The 20628-nt window shown below is 41.2% G+C and overlaps 1 protein-coding gene across 3 annotated transcripts in view; it reads left to right on the forward strand.

Annotated features, from left to right (window-relative positions):
- fndc3ba (fibronectin type III domain containing 3Ba) overlaps nucleotides 1-20628 on the forward strand; it is a 171339-nt gene that overhangs the window by 89963 nt on the left and 60748 nt on the right. For all 3 annotated transcript variants that reach the window (XM_041813263.1, XM_041813262.1, XM_041813264.1), the window contains exons 5-7: nucleotides 2630-2861; nucleotides 2977-3145; nucleotides 5415-5545. In XM_041813263.1, the coding sequence (XP_041669197.1) occupies nucleotides 2630-2861; nucleotides 2977-3145; nucleotides 5415-5545 (532 nt within the window). The remainder of the gene's footprint in view (nucleotides 1-2629; nucleotides 2862-2976; nucleotides 3146-5414; nucleotides 5546-20628) is intronic.

A 20628-nucleotide genomic window follows, 5' to 3' on the forward strand; every position in this document is an offset into this window, starting at 1 on the left:
CTACACCTTGATTGGAGTCTACCTTTGGTAAATTACATTGATTGGAGACACCTCTCTATAGAAAGCCTAACAGCTGACAATGCATATCAGAGCAAAATCCAAGACACGAGGTCAAAGGAACTTCCTGCAGAGCTTAGAGACAGGATTGTTGACAGGCATAGGGCTGGGCAATTAATCCCAAATTAGATTAAATTGCAATATGGTTTGCTGCAATTTATAAATCGCAGAAGTCGTAATATTTCTTTAACTTGAAATGTGTCAAAATACCAGTTTAATAAATCTTTTTTTTTCAGAGATTTTATGCACATTATGCAAACATTTAAGTGTCAATTTTTATAATTGTTTACAAAAATCCTCATTTTTGTGTTTTATGTATGATTGACATAAATATGATAATGTCCTTAAAGCAAATGACATCACATTTGCAATATGAGCAGAAATAGTACGCTCATTCTAAATAAAACGGATGAAACCTAGTGTTACTTCACGAAAGTCATACCCCAACTGGTAGCCAGCTTCACCTCTCTCGGCCGCCTCTTTTATAGCTTAAAGCTTGTCGCTACCCCCTTTTTCAGAATCATGCTACTATGGATTATTTGCTTCTGAAATAATTTCATTATTTTCAATACAAATGGTCTTACACAATCACAATATTGGGGGAAAAAAATCGCAATTTGATTATTTTTTCAAATTGTTCAGTGCTAGACAGGCACAGATGTGGTTCCCAAGAGCACAATCGTCTCCACATTCTCAAATAGAAGAAGTTTGGCACAGCCAGGACTCTTCCAAGAGCTGGTTGTTTGGCCTAACAATCAGGAGAGAAGAGCCTTAATCAGAGACATGACCAAAAACCTGATGGTCACTCTGACTGAGCTGCAGAGATCCTGTGTGGAAATGGGTCAAAGTTCCAGAAGGATAACCGTCACTGCAGCCCTCCACCAATCCGGGCTTTATGACAGAGTGGCTAGACAGAAGCCTCTTTTCAGTGCAAAACATATGGAAGCATGCTTTTCTTTCATCTAGAGTTCTTTGCAAACTCCAAGCAGGCGTTCATGTGTTTTGCACTGAGGAGAGGCTTCTATCAATTTAGGAAAACAATCTAATTGCATTTTTTTCCCCAATATTGGTATTGCAATCTATTGCAAAATTATTTTTAAGTTCCTTATTTTTAATTAATTATTCTATATCGTAATGAACACAATATTTGGTACGGTAAACTAAGGCTGAACACTTTTGAAAAAGCATCTAGATGCAGTTATTTCAGCTCATTGCAACTTCAAAATGAAATGTTGTATTGAAGTGAATGATGACTTTATGTCCTTATTTTTTAATTGGTTGAAATAGTTGGCTTCAGTTCAAAACCTTGTATCTCCAAATTCACCTCATTTCATGGCATTAAAAAAGCTGGTATTTTGAAAATGATTTAACACAATGGTGATAGTGAGAATCTTTTTGACACTTTGAATTGCTTTAAAATTGGTTAAAACACACTGACAGATGTAGATTGTGAGCAAAAGCACTGATTTATGAATTAAAAAGGGAAACCATGAAAAATGGAGATACAAGGTTTTGGCCTAAAAAAGAAAACAAGGAAAGAATGTTTTTTTTTTTCTTGAATGTTCGCATGATGTGTGGAGCATAACATCTTTGCTTCAAATGTAATAAACTGGTGACACAATTAAGGTCAAAGAAATCTTGCACCTTCTACAAAATTCTTGAAAACTGCAGTCAGACATATTGCAGTATAACCTAAATTTCAATTTATTGCCCAGCCCTACCGTCTAGCCAGTCTGCCTTAAAATACATTTCAGTGGAGGGCTGCAGTGATGGTTGTCCTTCTGGACCATCAGAGTGACCACCAGGTTCTTGGTCACCTCTCTTACTATGGCCCTTCACCCAGATTGCTCCGTTTGGCTGGAGGACCAGCTCTTGGAAGAGTCCTGGTTATGTCAGACTTCTTCCATGTGAGAATTATGGAGGCCACTGTGCTCTTGGGGACCTTCAGTGCAGCAGACAATTTTTTTACAGACTTTCCTAGATCTGTGCCTTTAAATAATCCTGTCTCTAAGCTCTGCAGGCAGTTCATGCATTTAGGCCTTTTATAGAGAGTTCGGTGTCTTTTTAAGTAAGGTCTAATAATTTTAATTTAGCACAGGTTGGCTCCAATCAAGGTGTAGAAACATCTCAGCAATGAGGCACCAGAGCTGAATTGTAAGTGTTGTTAAAAGGGTCTAAATACTTACGTCAATGTGATGTCAGTTTTTTAGTCTTTTATCTAAATTTGCAAAACTTTCTGTAATTCTGTTTTCACTAAGTGTACTGTGCACATGGTCCTGAGTGTAGATTAATGAGAGAAAAAATGAATTTAAATGACTGTAGCATCAGGCTGCAACATAAATTGAAAAAGTGAAGGCGGTTTGAATACTTCCTGAAACCTAACCTGTATGAAGCTTTCACTGACCGTCTGCTGTCCCGACCTGACATGATTTGTCGGTACTCAGGTTGAAACTTCTCAGACTGGCATGTCTCGCTGCCATTTGGAGCTGACAGCGTGCAAAATTTCCAAGTTTACTGTTAACTGTGAAACATGTATCCCTCAAACACTCTCTCTCCTCTGTCTCTCCTGCAGGTGCTCGAGGATACCACAGGGGTCCGCCGGGTGGTTGTGACCCCCCAGTCTCCGGAGTGCTACCCTCCCTCCTACTCTCCGGCCCTCTCCCCCACACACCACCTGCCCCCCTACTTGACTCACCCTCACTTTATCCCTAACTCTCCCACTTTTTACCCCCCTGTCAGTCCCGGGGAGCTGCCTCCCCATCAGTACTACCAGCACCACCTTCCCCCAATGTACGGCGATCCAGGTACTGACGTGTGGTTTTATTCTAATTTTTTTTGTAGTTAGAAATCCAATTATTAAGCCAGTAAAGATATGCTTTACATGGTCTCGCATAAATTCTCCCTGTCTTCTTCCTACAGAAATCATCCCGGTTTATGGGATGTCAAACTACATAGGCAGAGAGGAGACGTACACTAAGCCACAGCCCAAAAAGATAAAGGAACAGAGACTAGAGCGACAAAATCGGCTCAACTCCCCTCCCTCCACTCTGTATAAGGGCAGCCTGGGGCCGGCACACAACGGATACAGGTGAGTGCTTAGTTTGTCTTAATTAATAACGGCTCCATGCAGTTATCGGAGTGAAGTTTCTCTTTTGTTAGAGGAAATGTAATTAAGATAAAGTTACTGAGAAAAATCCTGACTCATAATTTTGCTTCTAAACTCACAGCTCTAATTCCTTAGAAGTTGGGATGTTGTGCACCATGTAAATGAAAACATATGTCAAACTCCCGACTTAAGAAAAAGTTGCACAAAAAGAACTAAAAAATCCAGAGAAATTTCTCTGTTTTGGACTGTTCTATGCCCATTTTAAGTTTGATGCCAGCTGCATGGGTCAAAAAAGTACAAGCAAGTAAAAACACCTGAAGAAATAGCTCACAGTTATCGAGATATGGTATATAAAGAGCATCCCAAACAGACAGAGGCACTAGTGTATGAATAATAGCAAATACTGAACTTTTTAATTTAATTAAACACATAAATGTGGCTATTATGGCTGCTCCATTTTGCCACATTTAGACTTGGTTTAGGAAATTGGGTATTAGCCATGGCTTGATTTATCCACAGTGATTATGGATTCTGTCTATATCAAAATAAGTTGTTTCTGCTACTAGTAGCTGTGCTACACCATCTCCAACTCCATATTACTCTGCACAGAAAAGACTCAATTCACAAAGCCTTATTTACTAAAAATGCACCGCTGCAGCTCAGGAAATTGTGTATCATTTGTGCATCTTAAGGTCCAATTCAAAAAGCTCAAATGATGTTACGTGCAAATGGCCAAGAAGTTGACCTGTAGTTTACAGTTGTTTTGTGTCTAAAAATGGAGAGGAGCTATCTGCTACTTTACCCTGCATGGAGCAGCACTCTCATGCTGATGGAGCACAGTTTACCCACTAAAAGATTGCACGAGAGGAGAGTAGAGGAAGGTTTTTCAGGGTTTATTTGATTCCAGACTTTAAAAAAATTTAATGTATGTTTCATGCTTGAAGCAAAACTTCCTTGTTGAATGAAGCAAGAACGGAGAACTCAAAGAAAAAGAAGGGAAGAAAATCACCTGTGTGTGTATCCGCTCCACACTGTCTCCACAGATGTGGATGAAGTATGGCTGTTTAAACTTCAGGTTATTTTATTAATAATGTCAAAGTCACATTTTCAAACTTGACTTACAGATAATGTATGTTTGAGTCAATAAGAGGCAGGATTTTTTGCCAGTAATTTCCACAAAAAAACACTTTAGTTCTTAGAAATTATTTTCTTACAAATGACAGAGAAACGTGTTCATATTTTTAAGAACTCTTTCCTTGTCAAAATCTTTTATATCACTCACCATACAGTTGTAATGAATGGGAATGAACTATATAGCTACAGTGGTCAAAACAGATTAGCATAAAAATACATAATTCTCCAACTACACAGAAAAAAAGTTACATTTTGACAGCTAATGTTAGCTAACATGCTCAAATACTGACTGGACACTTGGAAAGGGCAGTGATACAGTAACCCGGGGTATAAAAAGATGTAATGACAGAATTTCTGTTAATGATGTTGGGCCAATTTAGCAAACGAGGAATGCGTGCATACATACTGGCGGATAGAAACGCATGCACCATGGCCTGGAACAAGCGCTGCATGGCACCACGGTATGGACTTCTTTAAAGTCAAACTGTTAAACGTGCACCCCTGGCTGTACTGTGATCCACAACACTGTCAGTTTGAAACTGCTTTGATTCTTCTTTCTGAGTTTCTCAGTGATAAAAATGTGAAGGTTATTGATAACCACTTGTGGGTCCTGTAACAGCAGCAATGCAAGGCACAGTTAAAACCATCGAAGGGTTTTAAAAACTTTCAAACCGCTTTTTATGTTAAATAGATGAAGTTTAGTGGTGCTAATTGGTAATTTTAGGCAAGGTTATTACAGTTAACTAACTAAAAACTCAAACTAAAATTCAAAAATCTTTTTAGTTAACTGGAACTAAATAAAAACTAAGCTTTACCAAAAAACTGAACAGTACACTTACAAAAAACTAGTGCAGAGATTCTGTTTGCTTTGCTAGATATTTAAAGGTGCATTTTACCTTTCAGGTGTGTTGTGTGAATTAGACACTCAGTCATGATGTATTGTCTCAGCTAGAAAAAGACAGATCCGTACACTCTAAGATGTTTTATGTTTTTTTAAGTCAGAAAAATCACGCCATCTGATAACATGGATTACATTTGCTGAATTGTGACATGCAACATTGACTGTTTTTTCTGTTGCTAATGTGAAACACTGTTTCTATATTTGCTTGTGATGCAGCAACAAATCACATGCCCCATCGCTCGGGTCAGTGGGGTCGGGGGGCGGGGTCAGCAGTCCAGGTGGGAAGAAGCCAGAAAGGCGACTCCGCAGCAGTCCACGAAACAGTGAACCAGACACGCACACACAAGGTAGGACACACGAATACTTCAACCCGAAAGAGAGGCTGATGCATGCTGAATCGCACTGACACTCACTTCACTGCTCGTCTTTACAAAAGATTTGTTTGAATTTTGCTTTAAAGCGTCACAGATGTAAAAAGGATGTAATTCAAAGGACGGTTGTGCGTGGTTTTTTTTTCCTTTTTATTTATCAAACCGAATGACAAGGGGACTGCTCTTGAAGTTGTGCACATTTTGTTCATTTCTACCTGGCATTGAAGTGTCCCTTTTATATTCTATACTCCTCTTGTGAAGGAATAATGTATGTCCTTGCTGACCCCCTCCCTTTGTCCTCTTTGGCCTCAGTGCTCCTTTGCATTCAGCCAAGCCAGATACAACACACCTTTCGTTCCTCCTCTTTCTCATTTTTTTTTACTCACAGAAAGTCACCCAAAAAAAAAATGAATGGGTGAATGTAGCTTCGCTGAGGTGAAGGGATCCATTTGGGGGAAGGTGTGGGAGGCGAGGGGAGTAAGAGGGGTTGTCTGGGTAACCACATAGCTGATCCCGTCCCTGAGCGCTATCGTTTTACCCTCACTACAATACGGGCCTTGTTGGTGGAGGCTGAGCCACAGGGAGGGTGGAGGGGGTAAGAGGCAGGAGGGGGGGAAAGGGGTTGCATACCTGTAGAGTCCTGCTTGAGATGAAGGAAACCTTTGAGCTTGTAGATTCAAACAGCCTTATCATCCTCACGTTCACATAAAAGGTGCACATAAGGGCAAACACGCTTTTGCACGTAGCCATGTGTTAAAAAGAGCAAATCTCATTTATCCACTAATAAACACAAGCTCATCTGCAGACATGATGACAGAAAAAGCACCAAGAGACACATTTAGTCCCTCTGTCTTAAGAGCTGTCAAAGCTTTCTTTAAATTTACCCTCCTCATAAAACCTTCAGTCCCTCTCAGCGTGGTGTCAGATCAGAGGATGAGTACATATGGGGAGGCTGTGGGAACAAGTCTGTTTCCTAAATCCATGAGAATCTGAGCATCATTCAGATGATCTACACATGCTCTACATTAAATCAGAAGTCTGAGAGGTTGAGAATATAACCATGGTGCGGCAACTTTTCTGTTAATAGAAAAGTTATATATTTAAAATAACTCCAAAGTAAAAGAAAAACTGGGATGAACTCCGGATAGAAAACAAGAGTTCCACCCAAATTTGCAAAAGATATACAGAGCCTATAAAAAGTATTCACTCCATTGGATTTTCAACCCTTTGTACTGATAGTATAAAGACACCTGTGTCAGGAAGGTCCAGTCTGGTTAATCAGTTTTCCTGGCTATCATTACACCATGAAGACAAAAGAACACTAGCAACTCAGAGAGAAGGTTATACAAAAGTATAAGTTGTATTACCAGATATGAAAGGGCCCAGACAAAAAAATATATATATTTTTTTTAAAGATTTATTTTTGGCCTTTTTGCGATAGGACAGTGGATAGAGTCGGAAACGGGGGAGAGAGCAGGGAGAGACATGCAGGAAATAGTGCCACGGGCCGGATTCGAACCCGGGTCGCCTGCGTATATGGCATGCGCCTTAACCACTCGACTACCGGCGCGCCCACTTGACTACCGGCGCGCCAAAATATATATATTTTGCATTGGAAATGCTCGGTAGCATGACTTCTGATGAGCTTGAAGGGATGTCCCATTTTATAGAAAGGAAGATTTCACCACTACCTTCTATATGACAGCACTGGATGTGCAGTCAATTGCAGAACTTAAAGGCATGTTTGGGCTAAAAATTGAGGCTGAAGTAAGGCATCTGTGTGACAAGTTAGCCACCTGAGGGCACCAATGGGCAAGAAGGAGGATTGACAGAACTCTGGTTGTGCTCTGGATGTCCTTGCATTATACCACAGAAGGGAAAATAATCTGTTGAAAAAGTAACAAAGTCCAGACCTTTAGGACAAAGGTAAGGGTGGATGTGGTGAGTAAGCACGGCCTAGGGTAGTGGTTTCCAACCTTTTATCCCTTGGGGCCCTGCCACACTCATGTCTAAGAAAAGTTAAGACTCCCCAAGGACCGATTTTGAAAAATTAAACTTCAATTGAAATTGTTTTTCACTGACAACATCCCCAAATAATTGGCCTTTGTACTCTTCTTGTCAAAAGACCTATGTTAAAACTATCCATTACCATAAGGGTGCATAAGGACCACTCTATATAATGATAGTAACAAAGAACATCTGTTGATTTCCAAAAACAAAAAGAACTCAAAATTCTTAATTTTTAAAAGTTATTAATTTACTGGGAAAAATAACTAGAATTTCAAAACCTGGATTTTTTGAGATTATACAGTCAAAAAGTCCAAAAATCCAACCACTGATTTGAGACCTCTGTCTTACCAACATGATCAATCATTTCCTTAAAAACCTTTTGTATACAATCTGATAAATTATCAATTACCAGAAATGTCCAATGCATCACATGTGATACAAAAAACATATATGTGAAATTCTATGGCAATTTTTCTTTCTTAGGATGTCAGTAGAAGGTTAAATAAACACCTCAGTTCCCCAAAATTAGAATTTCCTGGCTATTTTATTAGGTTTCTTGTTTTACATTTTCTCCTAAATTAATCATTTTTAAATTGAATGTCTGAGTTGGTTTTCTTGTAAATATATGACTTTTCAATCTAAAAGAAAATCAGGTTTTTTTCTACTAGAATTTTCAACTTTTTACAAAAAAAAAAAAAAAGTTTGAATCCTCTTTGTCCTCTGTTGTGCATTATCTTTTTCATGCTTTTGAAGAGTTACTGATTATGTCATTTCGACGACATAAGGGAGGGCAGGGTCCTGGTATCGGCGGTCTCCAGGTATATTTCCAGGAGGGAAAAGGCCTGGAAAAAAGAAATGCTGTTGAGCTTGTCTTTGGCTGCCAAGCGATGTATGTGTGTCTACATGTGTTGACCTTGACTCACTTGGGATTCCCAGACCCCAGGTTGGGAACCACTGGCCTAGGGTACCACCTCGGAAGGAATTAGATGTTGATGTCCCAAGGGCCTGAAAACACCTGGCAGTCTCTGGGCATATTACCAGGTTTTAAAAGGCCCAGAGAAAGAAATTCTGTCGAGCTTGACCTTGGAGCTATATATGTGTCTACATGGGTCGACCTTGACCTAGTTCGCCCACCTCTAGCTCTGGATCTTGGCAAGTCGACCTTGCAGTGAATCCTTAGTGCCCCAAAAGTTCTGCACAGTACTGGATGTGAAAAAAATGTTGAGTTTTGAGTGATTGGCCCGTTGAGCTCTGTAGAGCTAATTTGTTTTGAAATTATGATCGATCCTCCACATGGACACTCATAGATAGAGTGGCAAGCCTGGACATCTGCAAATGATTCAGATCATACAGTATACAGATGAAAGTGTGCACAGCTTCTTACAGTACACACATACACATTCACTTCCAAACACACTCCAGACTTACATATAAACAGAGAGTCACATTAGCTGGACGCCAAAGCAGGAAAAGACAAGCTAATGTCAACAGCTATGTGTTTGACTTGAACAGTTTCATGTTGCACATTCTGTTGTACCCAAACACACAATAACACACATGACAGACAGGAGCATGTCAGCGTGTCGTCTGTTGTCTGTTCTGGTCTGCCAGGATCTCAGTACTGGGCTGGAGATCAGGCTGAGTCAGCAAGATATACCACATAACCCACACCTACACACATATGCACAAACACCCCGTGACTGAGCTTCCTGTAAAACAATCAGAGCATGAGGGTCCAGAGGATTGGCGGGAGGTGTGGGGGGTGTGTGGGGGGGCAAACACAGAGAGGGAAGAGGAATGCAGGATTTGAAGGACAGATGAGAGAGGAGAGAGATGGATGTTAAAGAAAGGAGACATCACAGAGAAAGATGGAGAAATTGAAAGACAGACAGAGACGTTAAAGAGCAGAGTACAAACATTCTGACAAAGTTGCTGCTTGGCCCGATGCATCCGAGGACGGTCCAACCCAGAATACCACACACAGCCGCCCACACTTTGCCCCTGATGCCCTTGCACTGCGTGTGTGTGGCTGTTGCCCCAGTGCCAGTAAGGCAGCAGGCTGACTTGGCGAGTGCAGTGTCCATTCCCGAGTAAAGCCAGCTCTACGGGCCCGTTTTTTCCTCAGAACTGTGCTGCTTGCTGAGCAGAAACAGATGTGGGCCTCGTCCCCTCTGTTCCTCCATCTTTGCTCTGCATCATCACCGCCGCAGATCCTGTCTCTCACTCCGAGAAACTGGGATTTCAGCAGAAACAGATGGGCCGGCACCCTCTGCACCTCCATCTTTGATTCTACGTCATTGCCAAGCATTGTGAATGCAGGAGAAACCAGACGGCTGCTGCATCCACCATGTTGGCTCCAGTACATTAGATAAAAGGAAAGGAAGAAGAATCAAGAAATTACAATAGTCTATCTATCATGCAGAGAAAACATTCACCTCATTACAGCTGAATTTCATCTCCCACTTTTCCTGAAATGCCCTTTGACTCTCCTAGGAGTTCAACTTTCAGTTGCACAATCATCTTAGCAACGAAAATAATGGAAAACATTTCATGTATCATCAGTGTTGACAAAGCGATTCTAAACCAAAGAAATTTCTAAAGATTTTCCGCCATTGCCAAACAGGATGACAATCTGCCAAAAAGGATGTTTTGAAACAAGGAAAACCCAGCTAGGATTTAACAGTCTGTCAATTCTTGGCATGCTCCTCCTCTAAAAACTATGGAGTCATATTCATATGAAATTATTCTTCTCTGTCATGTTTATGCATGATTTGCAATATTTGTAGCACTATTTGATAACCACTTTACATAAAAGGCAGGTCTAGACTGTAGTCTGTTACATTACAAAGATCCAGCGTTAATCCACCACAAGGTTATCATTTAGCAACATTAAGCAAAATTAGAGGGAAGAAAAACTTCACAGAAACAGACAGAAATCTAGAGCAGAACTAGACACCTGTTGAACAGCTTTCTGCTTGAGCTGTTGTGGGTTGTTAAGGGAAAAAGCAGAAAGAGACCAAAGGGAGATGCAGAAGCTGAGAAGAGGAAGTTCTAAATAAGATGGGATGGAAATGCAGAAGTAGAGAAAATGGAGATGCAGAAAAAAGAAGAGGAAGATGCATAAGGGGAGAAAAGGAAGAGGCAGAAGGAAAAGAGAAAGATACAGCAAAAGGTAGAAGAGGACAATGCAGAAAGAGAGAAGATGGAGATGCAGAAGAGAGAAGGAGATGCAGAAGGAAAGGGTATGGAGATGCAGAAGAGAAAAAAAGAGGGAGATGCAGAAAAGAGAAGGAGAGGCAGAAGGAAAGGGTATGGAGATGCAGAAGAGAAAAAAAGAGGGAGATGCAGAAAAGAGAAGGACAGGCAGAAGGAAAGGGTATGGAGATGCAGGAGAGAGAAGAGGGAGATGCGGTAGGAAAAGAGAGCGATGCAGAAAGGAGAAGCGGGAGATGCAGAGAGGGAGAAGAGGGAGAAGAAGGAGAGAGAAGAGGAAGATGCAGGAGAGAGAAGAGGAAGATCCAGTGGGAGAAAATATGGAGCATTGTGAGAGACAGATACGCAGAAAGACAAAAGGAGTTGTCGATAGAGATAAGCGGTAGAAACAGAAAAAAGAAGAGGGAGATGCGTTGGGGGACTGAACTACTAAAACAATGAGCAGAAAATTGTTACTTTCGTCTGAAACACTTCTTTTTATGGGGTTCTAATTAGGAATGTTAGGATACCGTGCAATACAATGAAAATAGATTAAATCTGGAAAGTCAAATTGCTTTGACAAAAAAATCAATTGCATTTCCTTATTTTACTTAAACAGCAGATGATGCTGCTTTTTGCTTTGATTTTAAACAAAAGTTGCATTGAAACCCCTTATTTTTGAAAGGAATTTTCAACTGTTTTTCAGTAACCTTACACAATAAAAAAATTAAGTGTTACATATAATTGAAAATAACAGAAGTCAAATCATTTCATTGTCAGAGAATCTGGAATTTAGGACTTACATTTCATAGCGTCTTAAAAAAGGAGGAAAATCGCACAAAGTCTTGATAAAACCATATTGTGAATGAGTAGATATTTCATCATTGATTAAGGGATTTATTTCAAGTGCACTGGGTGACAAAAATGTATTATTTATAAAAACAACAGAGGGACGTCATGACTGTCAAAGCAGACACCATCATTAGGTTTCCCTTTTATCCATTATGTAAGTTTTTCTTTAGCACTGTACTATTTTTGACCCCTCTAGAGTTTCCTACTAATTAAATTTCAGCACCAATGAACTGATAATTTTAGAACAATGATGGCAGTATGAGGAGGGTTATAAAAGCACAATGTAATGTTTTGGTGATGTCAGCCTCGTTAGCTTTGGTAGCCTTTGACCAACTCATGACTCAGCCCTTATATTAACATCAAACTCTCCCAGACCCTCCTTCTGCTCTAACAGGACTGGAAATGTGCGAACACTCTCCCACCCATCCCTCAGTGCACTGTTATGATGTGGATCACCATGGTGATAATCTCGGCCCCAACCCCACCCCACCCACGCACTCCAACCCCTTCCCACAAACCCAAATACGGCCATGTTTGTAGGGCAAGATGGAGAGCAGCAGGGTGGAAGAGAGAGACTGGAAGAGGGAATGTAGGGAGAAGAAAGGGAATGATAGATGGGAGCTGGGGGGGGATCAATGAGTATGAAAGAAGGGGGATGTAGAGAAAACAGTAAGCGAAAAAGGGATGGCTTTACCAGCAGAGGAATGTCTTTCCCGCTGATATCATGTAACCGGACTGGAGGGATTAGAAGGGGAGGTTGTTCTCGCCAATCACAATGAGAATGACAGACATTTCCCCATCCAGCTGAATGAACCTTGTGATACAAGCGATAAACTCTCTACACTATCAAACTCCAGCACCTGACTGCTCTGTATCAACCACAGCTTGGTTACATAATGGTTTAAGTCCTCTTTTCAGGCTCAGACTTTGGGTTTGACTTCAACAAATAAAGCAATTAAACAGACAAGGCTGTACTGTGGAACTGATGTGTGTCAACTCGGAAGATTTAAGTCTAAGTTGGCGTCTTTATGTGAAGATTCAAGGCAAAGACTGGACTAACTATGATGTGCAGTTGGAGATTCTACCAGGGTGGGAAATTAGCACCTGGCACCAGCCAAATGCAGGTATTTTTTAGCAGTTTTGGGTGAATTTGCTCAAACTACTGCCACTAAGGCAGCAAAACAGAGTGATTTTATGACAGCAGACAGCATGAGTGAGTCTCGTGGAACTCAATCATTGCTAATTGGCCAAAGAGCCCTGCCTACTTCTACCCCGCGTCAGAGCTGTCAGACTGTTCGTTTTATCCTGGGATGGTTTGACCCAATTTCATCTGAGTAGTGCTGCAAATGATCTGTCTGCTAAAAGTGTTTTTGGAGGACAGGCTAGGTCTTGCTACATGTACACAGACGGCACGGGTTAAGATCCAGCCTATGGCTCCTTTCCTGCATGTCACTCCCCCACTCTCTCATTCCTGCTTCCAACTCTATCCACTTTCCTCTCTCTAAATCAAGGCATAAAAAGCCCCCAAAATATCTTGTAAAACAGGTGTTTTTGAAGCATCCGTTCATAGTTAAACAAGGCCTGAATTCTGGTGCAAAATTACAGGAAACACACCCAAAATATTCTATTCTTACAAATCGAACACTCATGATGCAGGACCATGCCGATTGGAGTTTGGATCATTTGCACACCAATTCCCTCTGAATCTACTGATTGTGACTGAGAGACAAGATCAGTCCTTAAGTTACTCCTGAAATTAATGATTGTGATGTCAGTCATGCCAGTTAGACATCATTACATTAATTAGGTGAAGCAGTGTAGACTAAAGGAATCTCATGATGATAATTGCTATTATCCTACCAAACTATATCATTAAACTATGTCTTTATAGCCTTTGCTTGTGCACTGGGGCACAGTCATGTTGAAATTAAAAAAAGGGCCTTCTCCAAACTTTTGCCACAAAGTTGGAAGCATAGCATTGTCCAAAAACCCTGAAAAAAATGGCCCTATCCTCCACCAATCTTCACAGCTGGTACAATGCAATCAGGAAGGTTACATTCTCTTGGCATCTGCTAAACCCAGACTCAACCATCTGACACTCCATCTGACATTGGGCATTGGACTTAGTGATGTGAGGCTTGCATGAAGCTGCTCGGAAATGGAAGCCAAATGAAGCTCTTGCTTCAAGTTTTAGTGTTCACATTAATGCCAGTGGACGTTCAGAACTTTTTAAACCTTGGTGACTTTTATGCACATGCGTTTAAGTGGTCGTTGACCCTGCTCTGTGATTTTACATGGTCTTCTGCTTTGTGGCTAAGTTGCTGTTGTTCTTAAACGCTTCCACTTTCTAATAATATCACTTACAATTGACTGTGGAATATCCAGCAGAGATGAAATTTCCCAATCTGTCTTGTTGCAGAAGTGGCATCCTTCACAGTACCACACTTAAAGTCACTAAGCTCTTCAGAACGACTCATTTTGTTCGTTCATTTTTAGCATGAATCCAAAACCCATGGGAAAAAACCCATAGGTTCCCATGTAATGCGACCGTCCAGGTTTGCCAACAAAAATGCATCATCCCTGCACCCCTCTATACCCAAATGTCAATCTGATTGACAAAAATTAATCACTTTAACAGGTGCATAACTCCAGCCATCATCTGAATTACTTTGGCCATTATACCAAAATATCAATACACATTAATGGTTTACGGACAGAATACATCGCACAACTCCTGCTTAGTTTTTGACATTCTCTCACTTTACATGGACGCTGTTGACCACAGAGAGGGGCAAAAGTGTTCAGTTTGTCCATCCAAGCAGGATGCTTAAGAATAGAAATGACTTATTTGTCTAGTTTTGCATACAAAGGCAGCAATTTGTCTTTTTGACTTGTAAATATATGCCATTTAAAACACAAAGTAACATTTTTAAATCAAAGTGGCCAATTTAAAACCACACAAACACATTTAAATAATGAAAACTGAATAAGAAACATGCACAACAGAGAAGGCAATGGGTTCTTAAAGTAAATAGAGTGTAACACAATAATTTATGTGCATTTTACGGGATAAAGCAGTATGAAGCCTGTGCTAATAAAGCAACTGGTAAAATGCTTTCTTAAGAATGTTCCTTTTTAACAGTTAGTGACTGATAAGTGAATAAATTGATAAAAAAATGTTTTTCTTTGCATGCATTTACCCAAAGGGTAACAAAGACTTTCATTTTCTACCTCCACATTATAACAGAAGGTTGTTATATTCAACATTTAAGGTACTGAAGTAAAAGCAGGGCAGTTTTTGTGGTGGAGAAAGACATCTTGATGTAAACTGGTGGTGAACCACAACAAACCAGGTCTGATTTACATTTCCTGTGGTAATTTAGACCCAGACTTCTCCGTCCCAGTCTTCCCATCTGTCTCCTCTGGTGCTTTTCAGCCTCTCACTGCCACTTTCTCTTTCTGCCTCCGCCGTCTCCCCGTCTGTGAATTCGTCTCCCACTCCGTCTGCCAGTCTGCAATCACTCTCTCAAGACTTTTCTGGCTGAGCAGGGTCGGATGGGGTCAGGGTTCTGAGAAACTCATCCCCCATAATCCCTCACTGCCTGGCCAGGTCGCTGTGCTGTTCCGCTGCACGTACACACTTTCATAAACACACGTGCATACGTGCACACACAGTCGTGCTCTTCTTGGAAAAGTGGAGAGAGTTTTGTGTCGCTTGGCAAGTCGAGGTGCTCATCTTTCTCTGTAGTGAGCGCGCTGCAGTGGACAAGGTCTCTCTGTGTCTCTGTCGACGTTTACATACCACACGAAACCCCGCTATGGAGAGGAATCAGCTTATGGGGAGGAATCTGAGAATGCAATTTAGTGTGTTTAAACTTCAAACTTCTTACTCTATTCAAGGGTTCTGTTGGACCTTGAGTTCCTTCTTTGGACATAAAGAATCTGAAATAATCTTCCTTGTATATTTCTGCACTCTCTATAGTGGTCAGATGGAGAAAATTCACATAATCTTCTATACAGCAGACTGCTGTTGTCTGTTCAGCTTCTTCCTGTTCTATTCTACTCCTCATAAAACATTCTGATGACATCAAGGGGTGAGCCAGGGGTGTCCAAACTATGGCTTGGGAGCCAAATATGGCCTGCAGTACAATTTTAATTGGTCTGCAGCAAATTCTGAAAATAAAATCAGACATTGCAGAACATAGAGCCTGTGCTTGAGTGTATTGTGCTTCTTTGTCCCCGCAAAAGGCAGTGCGGCCAGCCAAAATAATAACAGTATCTTGTTTTATAATGCCTTTAAAGCTTAAGGCAGCAAATAGCAGTCCCCATGGCGGTCCAGAGGTATCCTGAAATCTGATGGCCACCCTGAAATCTTTAAAATGATTGGCTGTTTGCCTTGTCAGCCACTAACTAGCCATTTAAGCATTCCCTTGTCACTTAGCATGACTTAACTTACAGTTATGTGCAGAAGTTTAAGGCATGTTGGGTGCTAAGGATGCATCACAGGCCCAGTGGGCCACAACCCATGGCTGAAGAGGGTGGGGAGGGCGGCCGTTGTCAAGCTCGACACATTTCGACATGCATGTGTCCTTTGGGAGTCAAGGTCAAGCTTGACAGCATTTCTTTTGTCTGAGCCTCTTAAACCCTGGTGATACACCCGGAGACTAACCTGGCACGCCAGATGGATTTGTTTCACACATCCATCTGGAAAAGCTTCAATAAGAAACGTTTGAGAGAAGGCAGAGGAGTACGATTGGGTTAATGTTCTGTCTGTCACATCTCTACGGGCCAGTCAGAGCAACAAAACACTTGACGTAGCCACTATCGAGCTGCGTGTCGACAATAATGCAAAACATGGCAAATATAGACATGTAAGTACTTGAATTTTGTCATTTTTGAAAAGAAAACAACTCACTGCTGTTCTTTGTTCTTCTTTTAACGAAGAAATGTCATCAAGTTCTGATAAAACTGGAGCTTTAGCAGCATCCACGCTAATCTCTTCCTCCATAACTGCACCAGCTCTTGCTTGCTCTGCTTGTTTATGTCACGACTCTGCCGTGCCTGAAAGTACTGCCCCTTGTCGCTGATTGGTCCTGTCACTTTCTAACTGGGCCCAAACGGTTCAGATGGGAGCTTTGCAAGATGGATTTGCCAGTGAAAAACAAGGAAACAGGTGTACCAATCTGCTTTGCAAGCCTGGATGGTACCTTAGGCCTATGGTTCCTAACCATTTTTTACTGGAGTCCCCCCTACATGTACTTAAGAAAAGCTGAGCCCCCCCCCAAAACCCACACAATTTTGCTGTATAAAATCAATATTGACTGAAACTTTTTTATTGATAAAACCCAAAGAAAAAAAGGCCTGCACATATTTTACTTACCAAAACACCTTTATAAAAACTACCAAATAACTGTTATTAGTCAGTTAAAGCAAATTTAATTTTAGCAGCCTCAGAGCAGACAAATCCTCACGCCCCCCCCCCCCCCAGAGATCTTTGGCCCACCCCAAGGGGGTACTGGATACCAGGCTGGGAACCAATACCTTAGGCCAGTGGTTCCCAGCCTTTTTTACTCAAAGCCCCCTACTTGTGTCTTAAAAAAGTTGAGTGCCCCAGCTTGGGCCCAAAGTGAATAATAAAGACTGTCAAAAACAGCATCAATTTCTATAGTTTCATTACCAACTCCCCCAATAAAGATTGACATGTATGTCTTACTAGTGGACCTTTTTTATAACCTATGTAGTGCATGGTTTATCATGTCTTTAGTTAATTTTGGCTAATCTACAACCTTAGAGCAGACAAAGCCTCTCACACCCCCCAGGTTAGGAACCATTGCCTTAGGCTGTATTTACTCGCCACATCCACCCCTTACTCAATCCTAAAAGTGAAGACTTCTTCTATCAGATTATCTTCCCATGCCTATGGTAATATACAAGGACATCCAGAGCACTACCAGAATTTTGTGGATACTTCCCACCCAGTGGTGCCCTCCTACACCTTACTTCAACTTCAATTTTTGTCCCAAACATGCCTAAATGTACTGCACAGTACTAGCTTTAATTTCCTAAATGTGAGGTAAATGGAAGTGGCCCCACTATACTTACATTTTCTGTATTTTGAAAAAAAGTCAGTGGAAAAAAGTTTGGACACCTTTAGGGTAAGGGAGGTCATGCCTGGTTTTGTTAATGTATGTTGAAAATGTGCTGTAAATTCATGCACAGGGACTTAGAAGTATGCAATGTGCATGTTCATTTGCATTATGTTCAAAAAGTCAGGTTTCTGCAGAAAACCAAGGTTTTTCTTTGCATCGCTGTCCTTTCTTCTCTTTTTTATGTTTAATTCTGAATTTCAGCGATGATGTGTCCTCCATCTTTGCCCATCTTCTGTTCTCTTCTTCTGTGTTCATTTTCCTGTGCCAATCTCTCGGTCTGTCTCATTCCCATTTTAATCCCCTTTATAAACGATTGGGGCTTTGGCCATGAGAAACAAACCTTCACCATGACAACCTCAATTTCAGGCATGTCCCGACCACTTCTCGGCCTCTCTCTCTCTCTTTGTGTGTGCGTGTAGCCCAGCTGTTGAGCAGATGGAATGCTCACTATGCAGCGGATGATAATAGTGTGGAATCTGAGGTCTGTGCCCCTCTCTACCCCCCTTTTCCTCAGCACTTCTTCCTCTCTTTCCTCCTTTATCTCATCTCCACACCTCTGCCTCCCTACCTCCCTTTCCTTCCAGCTGATGGCCTGCTATTTCTCTTTGTTCCTCCTGATTAGAGGCTTCTTAAAACGGGTATCCTATCTGACTTTGTTCCCTCAGGGCGACACACACTCAGCCTGCGGCCCTGGTTTTGTGTGTGGAGCGGGGGCTGAGTGAGCGAACGTTGCCACATTTTTCGCATTTTTTCTCCAGGCCTTAAAGGTCTTTTTTTGTCCCAGTTGCAGACAGGCTCCGTCTAAGAGGCACGGGGCGTCATGCAGGAGGAATGCACCCTCCTCACTGTCAAAATGACTCAATTTTATTGTAGCTCTATTTGCTAGTGACAGCGCTCATTTTAAAGCATGTGGGTGTGCGACATTTAGACATTGGTGTAAACATGCCCATGTATGAGGGGAACGGTGGAGGAAGGAGGATGAATAGGAGAGCAGAGCAAGCATTGTGCTTTAAATTATTCTCCTTTCCTGCTTTTTTTGTCCTTTCAAATTAAAGCACGGAGGAGAAGTCACAGGTGTTCAGGGTTTGGGAAAAACAGATTTTCATTGACTCTAAGTTGGACCTCTTCAAAGGCTGGGCACAGCCTCTGGTTGAGTTCAAAAGTTCAAAGATGATGTTTGAAAATATCCGTCTTTGATGAAAATCAAAGGTAAATCCTTTGGAGGTAAATGTTTGTGGAGAGATGTCAAGTGCAACTCTGAAACAGAATCTAAGGGAGAGGTAGCAGAGCTGAAAACAGCTTTGTGTTTGTGATGCTAATAGTGTGCAGAATCCTTTAAAATGCTGAATAAAACCTTCAGAAGGTAAAGGAAAGGAGAGTAACCATCTTCAGTTTTACTTCTGATTGTTAACATGATTTTAATATTAGACAAAGATAGCCAGAGTAAATACAAAATGCAGTTTTTAAATGATTTCATTTATTAAGGGAAAAAAAGCCATCCAAACATACCTGGCCCTATGGGAAAAAGTCAAGATTATTATAGTTAACTAAAAAAATCTGATGCCAACATGTATATCCAAGCCTGGGGGGAGTAAATGGTGTGATTTGATTGTAGAAGACTTCATGCAATTGTGATTTTAGGTCTTGAGTTGTATGCAAACATCAGAATTCAAAAAGAGTTGAAAGTAAACTAAAACAAGTCATTTTTGCAAAATTGAAACTAAACTGAACTGAAAAACCAGGAGTTAAAACAAACTGAAACTAAACTTATAATTAAAACAAAAAGTAAAAAATGAAATAAGAATAAAGACTAATGAGAAATCCAAAACTATCATAAGCTTGGTCCAGGAAGCAGCAAAGCAGCCCCAGACCATCACATTACCGCCACCATGTTTGACTGTTGGTATGATGTTCTTCTGATGAAATGCTGTGTTAGTTTTACTCCACATGTTACGGGACGTTACTTCTCAAAAAGTTTAACTTTTGTCTTGTCAGTCCCAGAATATTTTCCCCAAAGTCTTGGGGATCATCAGGTGTTTTTGGGAGACGAGCCTTTGTATGGGGCAACTTTGGCTTAGTTGGTAGAGTCAGTTGTGTCGCAATCTGAAGGTTGGGAGTTTGATCTCCAGCTCCTGCAGTCGCATGTCCATGTGTGCTCAGGAAAGACACTTTATCCCAATCTGCCCTGATTGCTCCGAAACAGTCCTTAACTAAATGGAAGCGTGTGAATGGGATTATCTTATACTGATGACCAATTCTCCTCTGCCATCAGTGAATGAATGGGTAGGTGTGACCTGTGGTGTTAAAGTGCCTTGAGTAGTTATATTACAAGAAAAGTGCTGTAGAAGCTCAAGTCCATCTACCTTTGTGTTCTGTTTGGTCAGCAGTGATTTTGGCCTTGGAACTCTACCATGATGCCATTTTTTGCCCTGTCTCTTTCTTATAGTTGAATTATGAGCTCTGACCTTAACTGAGTCAAGTGGGGCCTGCAGGTCTTTAGATGTTCTGGGTTCTTTTGTGACCTCCTGGATAGGTCGTTGATGCGCCCTTGCAGTCATTTTGGTAGGCTGGCCAACCTTGGGAGGGTACTCCACTGTCCCAAGTTCTCTCCATTTGTGGATAATGGCTCTGGCAGACCTTCACTGAGTTGAGTGAGGCCTGCAGGTCTTTAGCTGTTGTTTTGGTTACTTTTGTGACCTGGACAAGTTGTAGACAGCTCTTGGGGTCATTTTGGGCCACTGCTGGGAAGGTTCACTACTGTTTTCTCTATTTGTGGATAATAGATCTCATTATGGTTTGCTTGAGTCCCAACCCTTAAAATGGCTCTGTAACCCTTTCCACACCGATAAAAGTCAT

The sequence above is a fragment of the Cheilinus undulatus genome, linkage group 18, assembly GCF_018320785.1.
Source record: "Cheilinus undulatus linkage group 18, ASM1832078v1, whole genome shotgun sequence".
Classification (NCBI taxonomy): Eukaryota; Metazoa; Chordata; class Actinopteri; order Labriformes; family Labridae; genus Cheilinus; species Cheilinus undulatus.